At 42.7% G+C, this 18054-nt stretch overlaps 1 protein-coding gene across 2 annotated transcripts in view; it reads left to right on the plus strand.

Annotated features, from left to right (window-relative positions):
- Window positions 1-18054, plus strand: part of SLC37A3 (solute carrier family 37 member 3) — a 49378-nt gene that overhangs the window by 13346 nt on the left and 17978 nt on the right. For both annotated transcript variants that reach the window (XM_084896757.1, XM_084896756.1), the window contains exons 4-6: window positions 7489-7581; window positions 11186-11269; window positions 14109-14254. In XM_084896757.1, the coding sequence (XP_084752883.1) occupies window positions 7489-7581; window positions 11186-11269; window positions 14109-14254 (323 nt within the window). The remainder of the gene's footprint in view (window positions 1-7488; window positions 7582-11185; window positions 11270-14108; window positions 14255-18054) is intronic.

Below are 18054 nucleotides of genomic sequence, written 5' to 3' on the forward strand. Positions count from 1 at the left end.
TATATTTAAAATAAATAAATAAATAAATAAATAAATAAATAAATAAATATCTATAGCAGTGGAAAACAATTATAGTTATGAAATAGCAACAAAAATAATTTTACGGTTGGGGGACACCACAACATGGGGAACTATATTAAAGGGTCTTGGCATTAGAAAGATTGAGAACCACTGCTGTAAATGATAAATGATCGTTTACTGACTCATCACAAACCTTCAGGATGGACTGGCCGCAAAGGGGTCATGCGCCCTAACCTCCCAGTCAGGATGGCGTCTTTCTTTGTGGTTATTGAAGATGACCACCTAGCTTCTGTTGAAACCTGTAGGGAGAAGAACCTTCCTATTTTTCTGAGATGCACAATTTTATATCTATATCTATATCTATATCTATATCTATATCTATATCTATATCTATATCTATATCTATATCTATATATCTATATCTATATCTATATCTATATCTATATCTATATCTATATCTATATCTATATATATTTTAAATATATATTTTATTGATTTTTTACAGAGAGGAAGGGAGAGAGATAGAGAGCTAGAAACGTCGATGAGAGAGAAACATCGACCAGCTGCCTCTTGCACACCCCCTACTGGGGATGTGCTCTCAACCAATGTACATACCCTTGACTGGAATCGAACCTGGGACCCCTCAGTCCTCAGACTGATTCTCTACCACTGAGCCAAACCGGCTTCGACTATATATATATATATATATTTTTTTTTTTTTAATCAACTTTCATTATTAGGAAGTTCTTACTTCTATTGACAAAAATGTTCTGCTGTTTAGTTTTGAGCCATGTACATGAAGTCTGTCCCTCAGCATGAGGCCTGTTGAATATCTGACGAAAGCCTGTCTCCTTAAGGTCTTCTTTTTTAGGTGAAACATCCCTGGCTCCTTCCACTGTAGTTTAGTGACACTGAACACTAAATGTGGTATTTCTGGTATGGTCTGTATAAACACAGAACAATAGCGTTTGGTTTAGGCACTACCTTTCTGATTGTGCTGCCTAAGGCTGCCTTTGTGTTTTAGATAACTGGGTTGGGGGTTCCTAAGACCACTCCCAGGTTTGATGATTCGCTAGGAAGATTGACAGGACTTAGCATATAGTTGTATTCAAAGCTTGTGGTTCATTACGGGTGAGGGAATACAGAGCCAAGTCAGCAAAGGAGAGGGGGGTGGGGGAAAAGCACATAGGGTGAGGCCTGAAGAAACAGCACAGCCCTCTGAGAGCCCTTTTCCAGGAGTCACACAGGGTGTGCTTAATTCTCCCAGTACAAGTTGTGACCACACAGGTGAAAGGTTGTGTACCAGGGAAGCCGATAGAGACAGGGTGCCCATGATGGTTGCTGGAGCTGGTCGTGGAGGCACTCTGCCTGGCACATACGAAAATCCCACACTCCCAGAAGGAAAGCAGGTGTTCCCCATTAAAGCACATTGTTTGAACAGTAATCCAGTCTTGGCAGGGAATTATGGGAACCCTCTGGGGATCCAAGTTTCCAGGTGCCAGGCAAGCGCCAGCAGCCTTGCAAGCAGGTCTGTTTAAGGATAGCAGTCTCAGGCGTGTTAACTCTTTCCTGCCAGGAACCATGTTACATTATTAGCTTGTTTAGAACTGGCACTAACTTTTCTGCTTAGATATTTACTTACTTGCTGCTAAGATGGGTTTCACTGTGGCGCTGTTTTAGAACCGTGGGTTAAGCAGTTTGGATGGGTTGGTTATGTAGAAGTCAGGTGCTGACTCAGCCAGGGGAGCTGTGTGCATGTGGGCCTGCCTCATGGAGGGCAGTGCTGATCGGATTTTGTCAAATGCTTTTTCTGCATCAATTGATATGATTATGTGATTTTTGTCCGTTCGTTCTTTAGACTTTCAAACACAGGGATTTTTTCCTGAAGACTACTGCTGGGAGTGCAGAGGTGGCATGTACCCTTCACTCCTCCTCTGCTTGAGTCTGTAACACCTTTACTCCAGCTTCCCTTTGAGACTCTTTCTTATCTGAAGTGGAAAGGAACTTAGTGGCAGAAGTATATGTAAAATGAGTATACACTCTAAAAAATATTTTGTTTACATATATTGTTAAACATTTCTTAAATGCCTTAAATAGTATCATCAAAAAGTATTTATTATAGCTTTTGTTTTTATTTTTTTCCCCCATAGATTTTTTTTTAGAGAGAGTGGAAGTGAGGGAGGGGGAATAAAGGGGGAGAGAGAAAAAGAGAGAGAGAGAGAGAAAGAAAGAGAGAGAGACAGACAGACAGACAGACAGACATGGATGTGAGAGAGACACATTGGTTGGTTGCCTTCTGCATGTGACCTGACCAGGGCCAGGGATTGAACCTACAACCCAGATATGTGCCCTTGATGTGGAATAGAGCTGGAGATCCTTTGGTGGGAGGGCTGACACCCTAACTTCTGACCATACCAGCCAGGGCATTTTTGTTTTTATGCATAGCTGTCTTATGTGCTTTACAGAAAATTAAGCAGACAGAGTCTCTATACCTTGAGGATTTATAATGGACTCCATGACATGGACAAACATTGGGAATACCAAGTGAAACTAGCATGAAATCTATGTTTATAGATAATAAAGATGTCATGGCTAAATCTAATATTTGAGGACAACTTGACTGAAAATTGTAAACAAAAATTTGTTCTATTAAATTAAAAAGCTTTACCTCTTTAGACAGTACAATCCTTCTTTGAAAATGGTGTAAGAGCCCTGGCCAGTGTGGCTCAGTTGGTTGGGCATCATCCTGTGCACTGAAAGGTCACTCACTGGTGGGATTCCTGGTCAGGGCACATGCCTGGATTTCTAGCTCAGTCTCCTGTAGGGGGCGTGCAGGAGGCAGCCAATTGATGTTCTCTCATTCTCTCCCTTCCTCTCTCTGTAAAATCAATAAAGACATGTTTAAAAAAAAAAAAGATAAAGAGAGAATAGCAAAAGAGATTCTAGAGTTCTCTTCAGGAGAAGGATGCAGGGTTCAGGATGTCCTCAATATTCCATCTCAATCACATTCACAGCTCCTGTCCCTCAGATTCTTACCTTTAACAGAGAACAAAGCCCTGAACTCAGGTCGCTTGAGCTCACCTTCTGTGCACCAGGAAGCTCTTTCATGTCAGTGGTTTCCCCACCTCCGTGCATAGCCCTTACTCTGTGACAAACATTCTCACCGTGACCTTTGAATGTGCCCACAATGTCATGCTTCCAGGAAGTGTCTCAACATGTAGCAATTATAGTGACTTAGCACGGCGCCTGCCCCCACAACACAAGAAGACCTTACATACATATAGGCCAGCACGTTCACATGGTACCTGTACATGCTTGTAGGGCAGCTTGAATCACTGGAACATTTGAAGATCGAATGAGAGGGTCTTCATTAAACCTCGTACGACTCACTAAGTGCACTTGGACCATTTCTCTCTCACCTACTGGTATAACCATCTTGATCGGAGCTATATTTATGGAACCTAAACTTTCTTCATTAGGCTTTTTCTGTTAACCTATTTTCTGACTCTTTTTGTTAGTCCTACTTTGTTGTTTTAGTTTTTGGTTCTGTTTTGTTTACACTTGTTGAGTAGGCAAGCAGAAGTGTACTATTTCGGCTGAATTCTGGCAGTGAAACAGAAAAAAAGCTGTTTGCAGTCTGTCAGTTCCTGGGAAAGCCACATCTTTGGGAGTTTGATGGCTTCCTCCAAGAGTAAAGAAAATCCTGAGACTTGCAGCAGCTACTTGAGGCCTGGGTCTCTAGATCACCTGGGTGTGTGTGCTCAAGAGGGCTTAATCCTGGGTCCTACTGAGCCCAGATGGCACCAGGGATCAAAGATTATGGGGAATGTGGCAAAATAACTAATTGGAGATATTTAGTGTCCCAATTGGCACGTTGAAATACTGATTGATCTAGGTGTGAGCTGGTTTCTTACCGATCATGAGAGCAGTGCGTGTTGTTAAAAAAAAAAAAAAAAAAAAAAAAAAGATGCCAGAAGCCACCCAGAAACTTTAGAATCACACTTTAAATATTTTCTTAAAATTTCAGATTTTACTTTATGTTGAAGATGCATGTTGTTTAATTGTTCATTGTGATTTTTCTTTTTACTATTCTTAAGTCAAAATTTTTCTTCTTGCCCTGGCCAGTGTGGCTCAGTGGGTTGGAGCATCCTCCTATACACCAGAATGTTGTGGGTTTGATTCCCACTCCCAGCACATGGCTAGGTTTCAAGTGTGATCACTGGTCAGGCATGTAATAGAGGCAACCGATTGATGTTTCTCTGTCTCTCTTTTCTTCCCTCCCTCCCTCTGTTTCTCCTTCTCCCCCTTACCTCCTTCCCCTCTCTAAAATCAGTAAACATATCCTTGGGTGAGGATTAAAAATTTTTTTCCCTTCTTTAATAACCCATCTCAGAAATCATTTAGTCCAGCAGTTCTTGAACTTTTTGGTTATCTGGATTTATATTTATAGATATTTACTGTTTTAGAAATTAAAACAAATTAAAAAATACATGATTAGGTTATTTTCAAATGAATTAATCTACATGTTAACATGAATGACATTTAAAATATATATATTTTTATTGAATTCAGAGAGGAATGGAGAAGGAGGGAGAGATAGAAACATTAATGATGAGAGAGAGTCATTGATTGGCTGCCTCCTTGTATGCCCCACAATGGGGATCGAGCCCAAAGCCCGGGTGGGCATGTGCCCTGACAAGTAATTGCATTATGACCTCCTGGTTCATAGGTTGATGCTCAGCCACTGAGCCATGCTGGCTGGGCAACATGAGCGACATTTTATGAAAATTGACTTATTCAAGACAAAAAAAATTCACTTAGTGAGGAGAGTGGCATTGATTGACAAATTCTTGCAAATCTCTTCCTGTCTGGCTGAATAGAATACAATGGGTCTTCATGTCTGCTTCTGAATTTCAAGTCTCTGAAGAGTTTGTCTTCCACAGACACATGGTGGAAAGGGGGGAAGTATTTTAACCGCCTTTTCAGTTAATTGTGGCTAGTTGTCTTTGATATTACACCAGAGTTTGACAAGTAGCAATTTCTTAAAGGGTAGTTGCAATGTGGAATCTGAAACTGTATTAATTAACTTTTTAATAACCTTACATTAACATCCATTTGCCTATCTTGTACTTTAAATGAATCTTGAAGTGACAAGCTGGTTTCATTCTTTTTTGAGGAAATATCTGCCAGATACTCAAATCTGCCAAATACAGTACTCAAATACTCACAACTGGGCACTAAGTCTGTCAGTCATTCTTTCAAGTAAAAACGACAGACTGGCTTGTCGCTCACACAGTTGCACAGTGCTTTCCTCCAGGACAGCCACCTGACTCCGGTTTGCAGGGTCTGTATGTGTGTTTTCCACCTCATCACACAGAATAATAAAAATAAGTATACTCAGGGGCCAGATTTAATACAATTAATAATTTTTACTATTTCATTAAGAACATTCTCAAGTGAATTGACCTTTTTTTATTGTCAGTGTGGCAATAAAGAATACAGTAATTAATGTAGCACAGTTTTGTGTAACTGCTCAATTCATGCCAAAGCACAGTAGTTTTACCCACCACAGCTTTTGCATCATCAGTGTTAAAGTAAAGGGGAAAAGGAAAATAACTACAGTATGACTAGAGGGTTGGTGCACAGATTCATGCACTGATGGGGTCCTTCAGCCTCGCCTGATCCCTCTCAAAATCCGGGATCCTTCAGGGGATGTTGTACTGCTGGTTTTGGCCGGATCCCCATAGGCCAGGCTGAGGGGACCCACTGGTGTGTGAATCCATGCACCAGGCCTCTAGTACAGCGTTTTTCAACCGCTGTTCCGCGGCACACTATGTTGCCTGGTGTGCCGTAGGTGCAGACAAGACAAGAATTTTATAATTTTTCACTATTTTGTTTACTTAATATTTCATAATAAAGTAATTATAAAATACTTTCTTTGTGTTTATTTGATTCCTATTCAAGAGAATTACTTTATATATAGTCAATATAGGCACAGAGTTAAATTTTTTAACATTTTCTAATGGTGGTGTGCCTCGTGATTTTTTTCATGAAACAAGTGTGCCTTTGCCCAAAAAAGGTTGAAAAACACTGCTCTAGTATACATATAAGCTCTTTGGTTAATCTCTTCTTGCCTTCCCCCCACCTCTTCCCTCTGAGATTCACCAGTCTATTCCATGGTTCCATGCCTGTGCGTTGAGCATCTGCCCCCTGGTGGTCAGTGTGAGTCATAGCTACCAGTCAAATGTTGCTTAGGCTTTTATATAGATAGTCTTACCTTATCCATAGGGGATACATTTTAAGACCCCAGAGGATGCCTGAAACTCTTGATAGTACCAAACCCTGTATGTTCTATCCTTTTTCCTATACATACATTCCTCTAATAAAGATTAATTATAAATTAGGCACAATAACAGATGAACAACAATAACTAATTATAAAATAGAACAATTATAACAATATCCCATATAATAAAACCCTAATATGTAAATTGATCCCTCAGGCAGTTGTTCAACTGGGTGTTCTACTACTTGCTATGACATGCACTGAAGGGTGCGGTGTGGAAAAATGATGGGTGACATGGTGCCTGGGCAGGGGGCTGTGACCTCTTGCCAGCTGCCTGGGGGCAGGGGTAATGGGGATGGAGGTGCAGTGGGAATGCGGGGTATCTGCCGAGCTCACTCTCACTCCCCCTGCTAACCTACCCCAGGATGCCAGGGCTCACACACTAGGGAACCCCCTGCACTCAGGTCCCGGTGCCTGTGAGGATTCTGCCCTGTACCTGCATGGCCTCTTCCAGGTAAGCTGGACTGCAGGCGCTGGGACCCCAGGGGCCGGTTGGGCTCCCCATGGATTCGTGCAGGAGCCGGTCTGTGAGGCCAGCCAGAGGGAGCGTGCTGCCTGCCAGCTTCTGTGCAGTGCCGCTGGGTGGCCTGGAGGCCCACACTGTGCCCTGGCCTGTGGCGTCTAGCTGTGCTCACCACGTCTCCACGTGGGGACTTGGATGCCGTGATTCAGGCAGAGGGAGGTGTGTGGGGGCCCATGGGCCCAGGTCCTGCCCAGGGCCCTTCACACCAGACGCTTGAGCTTTGATTGTGGGTCAGGCCTAGGCACCGCACCTGTGCACGAATTTTGTGCACTGGGCCTCTAGTATTGTAATGAAAGTTATGTGAATGTAGACCCTCTTTTTCTTTCCCTTTCTTCCACTCTCCTGTTCGCGAATGTGCATATTCTCCCTCTCCCCCTCAATATACTGAAATATTTTGGAGCTTGGTTGATCTCAGGTAACTGGAAAGCAAAACCTTGGATAAGGGGGGCTCCTGTATTGAGTGAATAGTTTTGACTCTGTGTGCTCTTTTCAGCATCACCGGGTCTGAGAGTGGGGGAGGCTGTACGTGAAGGTGCCTTGAGGGATGTGAAGCACTGGCAGATAGCAGCGGGACTGACCTGCTCTTGTTGTTCCTGTAGATCTGGAGCAGCAACCACTTGTTCCCCAGTGCGGAGGAGGCCACTCTTTTCCTCGGAACCCTGGATACTATTTTTCTCTTCTCCTATGCTGTGGTAAGTTTTAGAATTCCAGGGTTTTAAAGAAAGATGTAAAAGGAAATGACTCCAAGTTTTATGAAGGTCATAAGACATTTTGAATTTGCTGACTGAGGAGTGTTCAGAAGTTTATATATTTTGTGTCGTTCTCATCCATCCATTCTTTTGACAAATTGAGCACCTAGCATGTGCCAGGGACTGTTCTGGTCAATGAGAATTCATCAGTGGACAACATAGGGAAAACCTACCTTTATAAAGCTTCCTTCTTGGAGTGGGGGCTAAGAGAGACAAACAGTCACAAAACGCTACAGAGAAGTAAATTATAAATTGTATTTAAAGTTGGTAAGTGCTGTGGAGAGGGGAATAGATGGCCCAGGGTGGGGTAACTGAAGTAGGTGGCTGGGGAAACCTCCCAAAGGAGGGGTTATTTGAACAAAGACCTGACGTGGGTAAATGAGGTCATTTTGGCTGGAGGCACAAATTTCAGAGTCCCTTGTGTGTATGTGATTTTTTAAATTATGAGACTGAGTGAAATCATCAAGAGAATTGGTGAGACCCTGGCCTGTGTGACTCAGCTGGTTGAGCATTGTCTCATGCGCTGAAGGTTGCTGGTTCAATTCCTGGTCAGGCCACATGCCCAGGGTTGTGGGCTCAGTTTCTAGTAGGGTGGGGGGGTGCAGGAGGCAACTGATTGATGTTTCACTGTCACATCGATGTTTCTATCCTTCCCTTCCCCTCTTTCTGTCTCAAAATCAATTTAAAAAATCTTAAAAAGAAAAAAAGAGAGAGTTGGTAAAGATAAAGAAGTGTGAAGACTGAGCCATGGGATTTCCAGCATTTAGATCTTGGGTCATATAAGGCCTTGCCAAGGCATTACGGGAGAGTTAATTAAATGTTTGACCAAATTTAGCAGGCTAATTTTTAAAAAATTAATTCTGACAATCTTTAAAAAAAATTTTTTTTATTGATTTCAGAGAGGAAGGGAGAGAGAGAGAGAGAGAGAGAGAGAGATTAATGATAAGAGAGAATCATTGATTTGCTGCCTCCTGCATGTCCTACACTGGGGATCGAGCCCGCAACCTGGGCATGTGCCCTTGACCACAATTGAACCCCAGACCCTTTAGTCCCCAGGCTGGTGCTCTATCCACTGAGCCAAACCCGCCAGGGCTAGCAGGCTAATTTTTAAGTTGATAATTTATGGCCCCTGAATAATGTTGTAAATATCCTTGGCAGAAGGAAGGTTCCCCACCCCTGAAGTGAGGTAGGGAAGATGAAGAATGGGCAGGGAGGCTGAGACAGATCTGTGGGGAGCAGGAGTACCGAGAGAGGGTGGAGTCCCAGGAGCCGTCCAGGGTGGCAGGGCTGACTGTCTGAGGTCCTCGCATTGGGCAGCCAGGGTCGTAGGGAATGTCAGTGGTGGCTGCCAGGTTAGAGCTGTGGGGCCAGGGGTGGCACAGCTGGCACTGGGCACTGTGGGAGCAGTCTGACCTTTTCTCCCAGCATCTTTTTTCCTCTCTTGAAAATGTGTCCAGTGATGTGAAATACGGGGTGAAAATCCCAAAGTAATCTCTCAATGTGTATTTGGGTAATTATTAGAATATCTTCAAAGAGGACAGTTATAAAATTGGAACAGAAGTTAGATCATGTAGCCTAGCTCCTCACCCTGGGCATTTATGGACATTCCAAGTGAGTTTTCTATATGAGCCTTTTATGAAGTGTTTATTTTATTTTATTAAAGATTTAAAAATGGATTCTTAGAGAGAAAGGAAGGAAAAAGGGGAAGAGAGAGAGAGAGAGAGAGGCATCGATGTGAGAGCAAAACATCTGTCGGTCAGCTGCATCCTGGGCATGTGCCTTGTCTAGAATCGAGGTCCCCCACCCCAGGCATGTGCACCAACCTCTCAGGGAACCAGTAACCCTGAGTGCACAAGACGATGCCCAACCACACCAGCCAAGGCCTTTTATGAAGTATTTTAAGAATCAATGGAGTCTACTGGGAAAACCAGCTCTACCACTATCAACTAGCTGTGTTAAACTTGGTTTCACACTGGTGTTTAACCTTATTTTCTTTTTTAAATCCTCACCTGAAGATAAGTTTGTTTATTGATTTTAGAGAGATGGGGGAAAAGGTGAGAGAGCTGGAGAGAGAAACATCAATTTGAGAGAGAAATATCAATCGGTTGCCTCCTGTACACATCTTGACCTGGAATTGAATCTGGAACCTTTCGGTAGATGGGATGATGCTCCAACTAACTGAGCCACCTGGCCAGGGTTAACCTTTTTGATATGTAGTTTCCTCATCTGTAGAGTTGTGCTAGTACCTGTCTATAGGGTAAAATAGATTTAGGAGGTAAAAGGTAAGTGTCATGGAAAATTGATGATTGTGTTTCTTCCATTGAGCTGTTTCTTCTATAACTTCCAGGTTTTGTGCAGGTAGGTCGAGCAGCACAGAATAAATTGATTCCCTAATCTAAAACATAACAGAAATTTTCTTCATCCCCATTCTTCTCTATAGCATAAGACCACGTGATGAGTGGCAGCTATAGAACATAGAATCTTCTCCAGTGTTTGCAGGTGCCTCTTTCAAGTTAGTGAAAGCTTGTCCATAAGGAGGGAGAAACATTTATTATGGTATTTGTCATCTATATTTTCTCTAATACAGATGGTCAGTTTATCAGAAACACTTGTATCAAAATTTAGGTTTTTAGCCGAAACTGGTTTGACTCAGTGGATAGAGCGTTGGCCTGTGGACTGAAGGGTCCCGGGTTCAGTTCTGGTCAAGGGCATGTACCTTGGTTGCGGGCACATCCCCAGTGGGGGGTGTGCGGGAGGCAGCTGATCGATGTTTCTTTCTTTCATCAATGTTTCTAACTCTCTATCCCTCTCTCTTCCTCTCTGTAAAAAATCAATAAAATATATTTTAAAAATTTAGGTTTTTATAGGGACTTTTATTCATTTTTACATATTTATGGAAGAAACCTAAAGTGTGTTGCCCTTAGCTCTTTAGTCTGCTTGCTGCTATGCTCTGAGCATTTTAACTTCTGCTACTCCGTGGCAGGAGAGCAGAAGGCAGAACATTTGTACCTCTGATCAACTAATTATTGCCTCTGCCTCCCTGGCTCCTGGCCTGGTGGTGTCATGAAACCCCAGGGTCACATTAAAGAGGCAGCACCTGTGCTCCAGAAGCTTCTGCTCTGCGGGGAGTGTAGCACACCTTCCTTCAGAATGCAGATGGCCGAGAGGAGTGCCTTTGGGAGAGCTGATAACTGGTGGTTAGGAGTTAATCTCTCCTGGAAAGTGAAATGGAGTTGTCTGCTTGTGTTATTGGAAGAATGTTTGTTTGTTTTTTTTACAGTCTCCTTTTAGGCAGTTAGCAGATGGGATCAAGTAGAAAACACGTTTTGCACTGAATTACGATGTCCCAGTGCATGGGGTGTGCAGAAGCTGTGTCATTTCATGAAACATTTATGAAACTGTTACAGACAGCTCACCTGGGCATGAGAATGAGATTTAATTTGAGTGTATTGCTTGCCTCATTTGCTTTGTAATGCCCCCCTCCCCCCCTTTTTTTTCAGGTTGTGCTGTAATTTAGGGCTGAAAAATAAAATGTTTTGTTTTTCAGGGGCTTTTCATCAGCGGTATTGTTGGGGATCGGCTTAATTTACGATACGTTCTATCGTTTGGCATGTGCTCTTCTGCATTAGTGGTAAGTTTGAACATTTTAAAAAAATGATGAGGATGATGATTATTGTCAGTTTACTAGGATTCAAGCAATCCCCCTGCTTCTGTATGTAGAAGAGAATAAGTTAATCTTCAGTTGTTGAATCCCTTGCCTGCCTTTTCAGTTCGGGGAGTCTTTGATAAGTATGATTGGGGCCACGCCCCTTCCCTGACTCTCATCCACCAAAGTTAGTGCGTAAATGGCACGCCGCTCAGTGCTGCCCAGGACCTGGTCCCAGCCGCCAGCAGTCGCCTCTGTCCCTGTGCTTCGCTGCTCTGCCTGGTCAGACTCCTTTCCTTGGCCCTGACATGCCCGGCTGCTTTCTGCCTCACGCCTGTTGTCCCTGCTCTTCTGCCTCGCCCGGGTGGCCCTCTGTTCAGCTCTCCAGTCTCACTCAACGTCTCCAGGAGTCACTGGCTAAGTGATACTTCCTTCATAATGCCTTACTTTACTAACACCGCCCCCTCCCCCCCAGAAGTCACCGTTCCTCCTCGGAGCTCCCTGCCTGCATGTCTCTGAAGGCATGGAGATTGTCTATTGTGTAGCCTGCTTGGTCCGTGTCAGTCCTGCTTTCCCTGTGAGGTGGAGCCCAGTGGTTAAGATCACAGACTCTCGGAGACGGCAGTGCCTGTTCTCGGTCCCTCCTCTGCAATGTCCTGGCTGTGATTTCTCTGGGCTTCAGCTTCCTCACGTGAATCCCTCTGCCTAGGACTGGAGGGGCGTTAGACGAGTCGCTGTGTGTGAGGCGTTGGGAACAGTGCCTGGCGCAGTACCTGGGCAAGGTCCCTGTGAGCCATCTTGATTTGCTTACAAGGGTCTGGGGAGGAATTTTTGTTGATTGAATAAAGGCATGGAGTTTAGTTTATTATTGTTTTTCAATGTCTGCCATTTGTGTAAAGGGAAAAATGTATTTTCCTTGGAAATTTTAGAGACTGAACCATTTTATTTATTCACAAGTTGCTCACCACACATATGTACATACTATTTCAAAACCGGTTTAAAAAAAATTGAAGTGTGTACATAATCTCAGCCTTTTTAGTGTATAGTTCTGAATTTTGACCAGCGAGTACACTAGTAGTCGTGTGACTGCCGTCTCTCCTCCTTCCCCTGGTCTCTGACCATCGCTGACCATTTTCCTGTCCTTAGAGTTTTGCTCATTTCAGAATGCCATGTAACTGGCATCATACATGGGTACAATTTATGTACCCATGCCAGGTATTCCCAAAAGAGACTTCAACCACAAATAAAATGTTCACTTGAGTAAAATGCCTGGGAAAAAAGCAGAGACATGAATGCTACTAAATGACTGAGCCTATCAAGAGTTACTCAGATTCACTTAGTAGCGACACTAGCAGTGATAGGTGGCGCCTCCCAGTCCCCACAACGGTCTTCCACAGGCACAGGTGACCCTCGAACAACATGGGTTTGAACTGCGTGGGTCCACTGGTATGGGAATTTAAAAAAAAACAAAACATTTTATTGATTTGTTACAGAGAGAGAGATAGAGAGTTAGAAACATCGATGAGTGAGAGGTACATTGATCAGCTGCCTTCTGCATCCTCCCTCCCTCCCCCCCGCTCCGGGGATGTGCCCGCAACCAAGGTATATGCCCTTGACTGGAATCAAACCCAGGACCTTTCAGTCTGTAGGCTGACGCTCTATCCACTGAGCCAAACTGGTTTTGGCAAATTTTTTTCTTTTTTAACAAAATATATTTTTATTGATTTCAGAGAGAAAGGGGAAGGGAGAGGGAGATAGAAACATCAATGATGAAAGAGAATCATTAATTGGCTGCCTCCTGCATACCCCTCAAAGGGGATTGAACCTGAAAGTGGGGCATGTGCCCTTGACCAGAATCGAACCTGGGACCCTTCAGTCCTCAGGCTGATGCTCTATCCAATGAGCCAAACGAGTCAGGGCAGTTTTTTCAATAGATACTATAAATGTATTTTCTCCTCTTGTAATTTTCTTCCCCCTCCCCCCCAATATGTTTTTATGTATTTTTATATATTCAGAGAGGAAGGAAGAAGAGGAGAGAGAGAGAAACATCAGTGATGAGAGAGAATCAGTGATTGGCTGGCTCCACCACCCCCACACTGGGAATTGAGCCTGTAACCTGGGCATGTGCTCCAACTGGGAATTGTACCATGACCTCCTGGTTCATAGGTTGATGCTCAACCACCAAGCCATGCCTGCTGGACTCTTCTTATGATTTTCTTAATAACATTTTCTCTAGCTTATTTATTTTAAGAATACAGCCTATAATACATAAACACACAAAATATGTATTAGTCGACTGTTCAATATATTGATAAGGCTTCCTGTCAACAGTAGACTATTAGAAGTTAAGTTTTGGGGAAGTGAAAGTTAAACATGGACTTGTGACTGCTTGGGGTCAGCAGCCCTGGCCTCCATGTTGTTCAAGGGTCCACCTTCAGGTGCCATCCCATCAGGTGTCCTCCTGTGGGTTTTGTCTTCCTTTCCCTTTTTTGAAACTCAGGATCTACTTACAAAAGGAGGCCAAACAACGAGGCCTTAACTTTTTAGAGTTGAAGATACCAGTTGTAGGGATGACCACGAATGAGTTTTATGCCTTTGGATTCTTTGCCTCTTCGGTTGACAGTGGTTTGGTGGTGTGTCACTCACTCAGTGCTGCTTTGAGCAGGAGCATCCCAAGAGTTGGCCCCATGTCTCGTAGGTCGAGACATTGAATGTCTCCTTCCTCTAGTCTCTTCCCGTAGAAACACAGTATGCTTGGCAGTTGCGTGTACTCCAGGTGTCCACACGGATGATACATGTCCCTCTTTCTTCCCTCTTCTCCAAGGTGTTTGTCTTTGGCACTGTCACAGAATGGCTGCATTTCTACAACAAGTGGCTGTACTGCTGCCTGTGGATTGTGAATGGCCTGCTGCAGTCCACAGGGTGGCCCTGTGTGGTTGCTGTCATGGGCAACTGGTTTGGGAAAGCTGGGTATGCCTCCTCCTTCCTCTTTAATTTTTCCTTTTAAGTGGTTTTATTACCGGATTATTCAGACTTGTCAATTAACTCGGTCCCTTCGTTTAGAAAGTTAGAATCATTCAGGGAGAGGTTTCACATCTAAGTGTATTGGAAATCGTGTTACCTTAGTGACGATCCATCTACCCCTGCCCATCACGTCCACAGCGCTCTCTTGGCCGTAGTAAGATTTTGAGTGTGGCTAAGGCAGCATGTCTCATTTTTTCTTTAATCTTCCCTTGAGAGAGCATAAATATCCCAGGTGCAGTCCCATCAGGATCTTCCTGTGGGTTTGCCTTCCTTTCCCTTTTTTGAGACTTAGTGTTCTTCGTTAGCCTTCTTCCATTAAATATAAGGAAACCGAGGCCAAAGAGGTCCATGGGACTTGCCTAAGGTCATGTAGCAAAGGCTCTAATAAGATGCAATGGAGAATGCCAAACTTAGGTGAATTTTCCCCTACACCTTTAAGTAATTATTAGATTGTATTTGAGTTTGTGTGTGTGGTGTGGGCCAAGGATGTGAGGATAGGCACCCGCTAAAGTATCTTCTAGGCCACCAGGAAGAAGAGCCACGCTTAGCTTATAGGATGGGTTTTGTTGTATGCCATTCTATGTGACACTCCAATTTCAGGAAATTATTAATTTGAATTCCTATAATTTTTATAGGTAAGTATTTGTGTAGTGAGATACATATTTATCTTATCGGTGGCTCTATCTTTTCTGGTTGTTTATACTTTTATGTCAGGGCCAGTTGTGCACCAGACATTGTCCACCAGCTCAGTGACCTGCGCATGCTCTGACCTGGCCTCTCTGTTTCCAGCTTCCCCGGTTTCACAGAGGGGGATGCTTGCTGGCTGTAACGTTGTGAAAGTTCACCTATAAAATGTCTGTGGTCAGAATAAGCACCACTTAATGAGAATGCTCTGATTATATTTCAGAGTGCTGGTAATTTCTGTTTCTAACTAGCATCACTGGTTTAACAGAATTGATTTTGAGAAGCTCTTGTTCCTCCTGTCATACTTCATTTTCTTTTGGAGTGGATGATGCTGTCTGTTCATGTGCTATTTTTTGTTAAGATTTTTAAGGTAATTTTTTTTCATTTATGATTTTTGAAAATTATACAGATGCTACTTGTTTATTGTAGACAGACTGGATAATATAAATGAGCAAAGAGAAATAAAAACAAAGCCACCTGAAATCCTATCAACTAAAGATAATTACTTTGACATCTATCAGTTTGAGGTAATTTTTATCTGAGTTTTTATAAATTGGATGACACTGGGTGTTTGATAGCAGTGACTGGGCAGGCTGCTCATTTCCTTACTTTTTTTTGGATCAGTTACAAAGAAACAAAAATTCAAGCAAGTCCTCACAGTTTCTTTTTGAAAGTAAGATCATTTGTTTTTAAACAAGTAACATTAGTGAAATTGACAGAGCACAGCTTGAGACACAGTGACTTTTTCTATGAAACATAACAAGAAATCACAAGGTGCTAATAAGACTATGACAACCTAAAGTCACAGTTATTTTCAGCCAGCTTTTTGTAAAAGCATGTCTTTGGACAGCAGTTTGTCTGGCCTTCTGACTCTTTCCTCCAGAACACTCTTGACAGATCTTAATATTTAAGAGGATTGGGTATTTTAGCATGAGGGAGGAGCATAGAGATCACCTGGATCAAGTTATTTCCAAAGGAAAAAAGTTGGGGCTCAACAGAATGCAGTGATCTATGGAGGCCATTGGATGAGTCAGGCCCTTTCTGATTCTCAGGGTGAGAGTTAGTCACACACGTTCGTGTGCAGCACCGAGCCCGCTCCTGTACATCACTACCCTCAGTCCTTGCAGAGCACAGGCTCTCCCAGTTGAGAACACTGAGCCTTCGCTGTAACTTACTTAACAGCTGGAGGTAGCAGCCTCCTACTTGTGAACAGCCTTTATTTTTCACAGTGTGGTTTCCTGTTCATGAGATGAGATTATAAAAATGTTTAAGGCGTTAGATAATCTAATCTGTGTTATTAATATGTCTCAAATAGATAAAATGCAAATGTGACCTTTTAAAAAATGAACTTTTTAATCCTTTTTTCCCTACCAGCCTTTCTGCCAGTGGCTATGTTCAGAGTTAATTCGTTTTTCTCCAAGACGTGTGTAAAAGTTAGTTTCCTTCTACCAGACTCTTCCTCTCCCCATCCATCTTTTAAAAATGGCTTTATTGAGTTGTACAATAAGTTGCATGTGTTTAAAATGTATTATTTGATGAGTTTTGGCAAGAATACACCCATAAAACCATCATCACAGTTAAAATAATGGACAGTCCACCCCCTCCCCCCAAAAGTTTCCTTGTGCTCCTTGGTAATTCCTCCGCCCCAACCCCCACCCCCCACCCCCCACTGCCATCTCCAGGCAACTACTGATCTGCTTTCTGTCACTAGGTTAATTAGGATTTTCTAAAATTGTGTATAAATGGAGTCACACACTGTGTACTCTTTCTTGTTTGTCTTCCTTCACTCACAATAATTAATTTGAGATTCATTCGTGTTGCATATATTGATAGTCCATTCCTTTTCATAGCTGAATAGTAATCCATTGTATCACAGTTTGGTGATCTGTCTACCTGCTGATGGTTTTTGGCTATCATAAATAAAGCCACTGTGAACATTTGTGTACAAATTCTTGTATGGACAAATGCTTTCATTTCCCTTGGTTAAATACCTTGAATAGATTGGTTGGATCAGACTATAGTTATTTTTATAAATTTTATTGATTTTTTTACAGAGAGGAAAGGAGAGGGATAGAGAGTTAGACACATCAATGAGAGAGAAACATTGATCAGCTGTCTCATACATACCCCCTTCTGGAGATGTGCCCGCAGCCAAGGTACATGCCCTTGATTGGAATTGAACCTTGGACCCTTGAATCCGCAGGCCGACGCTCTATCCACTGAGCCAAACCAGTGAGGGCACGATAGGTATTTTATACCTTTTTAAGAAATTGGTAGTCTCTTCCATATGGTTGTACCATTTTACATTTCTACCAGCAGAGTGGAAAGTGTTCTAGTTACTGTATATCTTTGCCAACACTTGGTATGCTCAGTCTTTTTTTATTTTAGCTATTATGTAGCTGAATAGTGATGCCTCATTATGGTTTTAATTTGCATTTCCCTAATCTCTGATGTTGAGCATCTTTATATATATATATATATCCACTAGGAGAGGAACAAAGAGGGAGAGAGAGAGAAACATCAATAATGAGAGAAAATCATCGATTGGCTGCCTCCTGCACACCCCCTACTAGAGATTGAGCCTGCAGCCTGGGCATGTACCCTTGATTGGGATTGAACCTGGGACCTTTCAGTCTGCAGGCCTGAGCCAAACCAGCTAGGGCTGTTGAGCATCTTTTCATGTGCTATTTACATAATATTTTTTATATGTGAAGTATCTATTACAATCTTTTGTCCTTTCTCAAAAAAATTTTTTTGAGATGATTGAAGATTTATACTCTTAACATTTTATTGCATTGTCTTGTAATCATAGATCAGCTGCCTCTTGCACACCCCGTACTGGGGATGTGCCCGCAACCAAGGTACATGCCCTTGACCGGAATCAAACCTGGGTCCTTTCAGTCTGCCGGCTGATGCTCTATCCACTGAGCCAAACAGGTTTCGGCTGTAGCTTGTCTTTTTGAAATTTCTGAATAGTTTCTTTCAATGAGCCCCAAAGTTTATTATATTAAGCTTTAGTATAATAAAGTCACAGAGTTGAAAGAGATTGTGATGTTTTGTCA

The sequence above is a fragment of the Pipistrellus hanaki genome (genome assembly GCF_964339955.1).
Source record: "Pipistrellus hanaki genome assembly, chromosome: 10".
Lineage (NCBI taxonomy): Eukaryota > Metazoa > Chordata > Mammalia > Chiroptera > Vespertilionidae > Pipistrellus > Pipistrellus hanaki.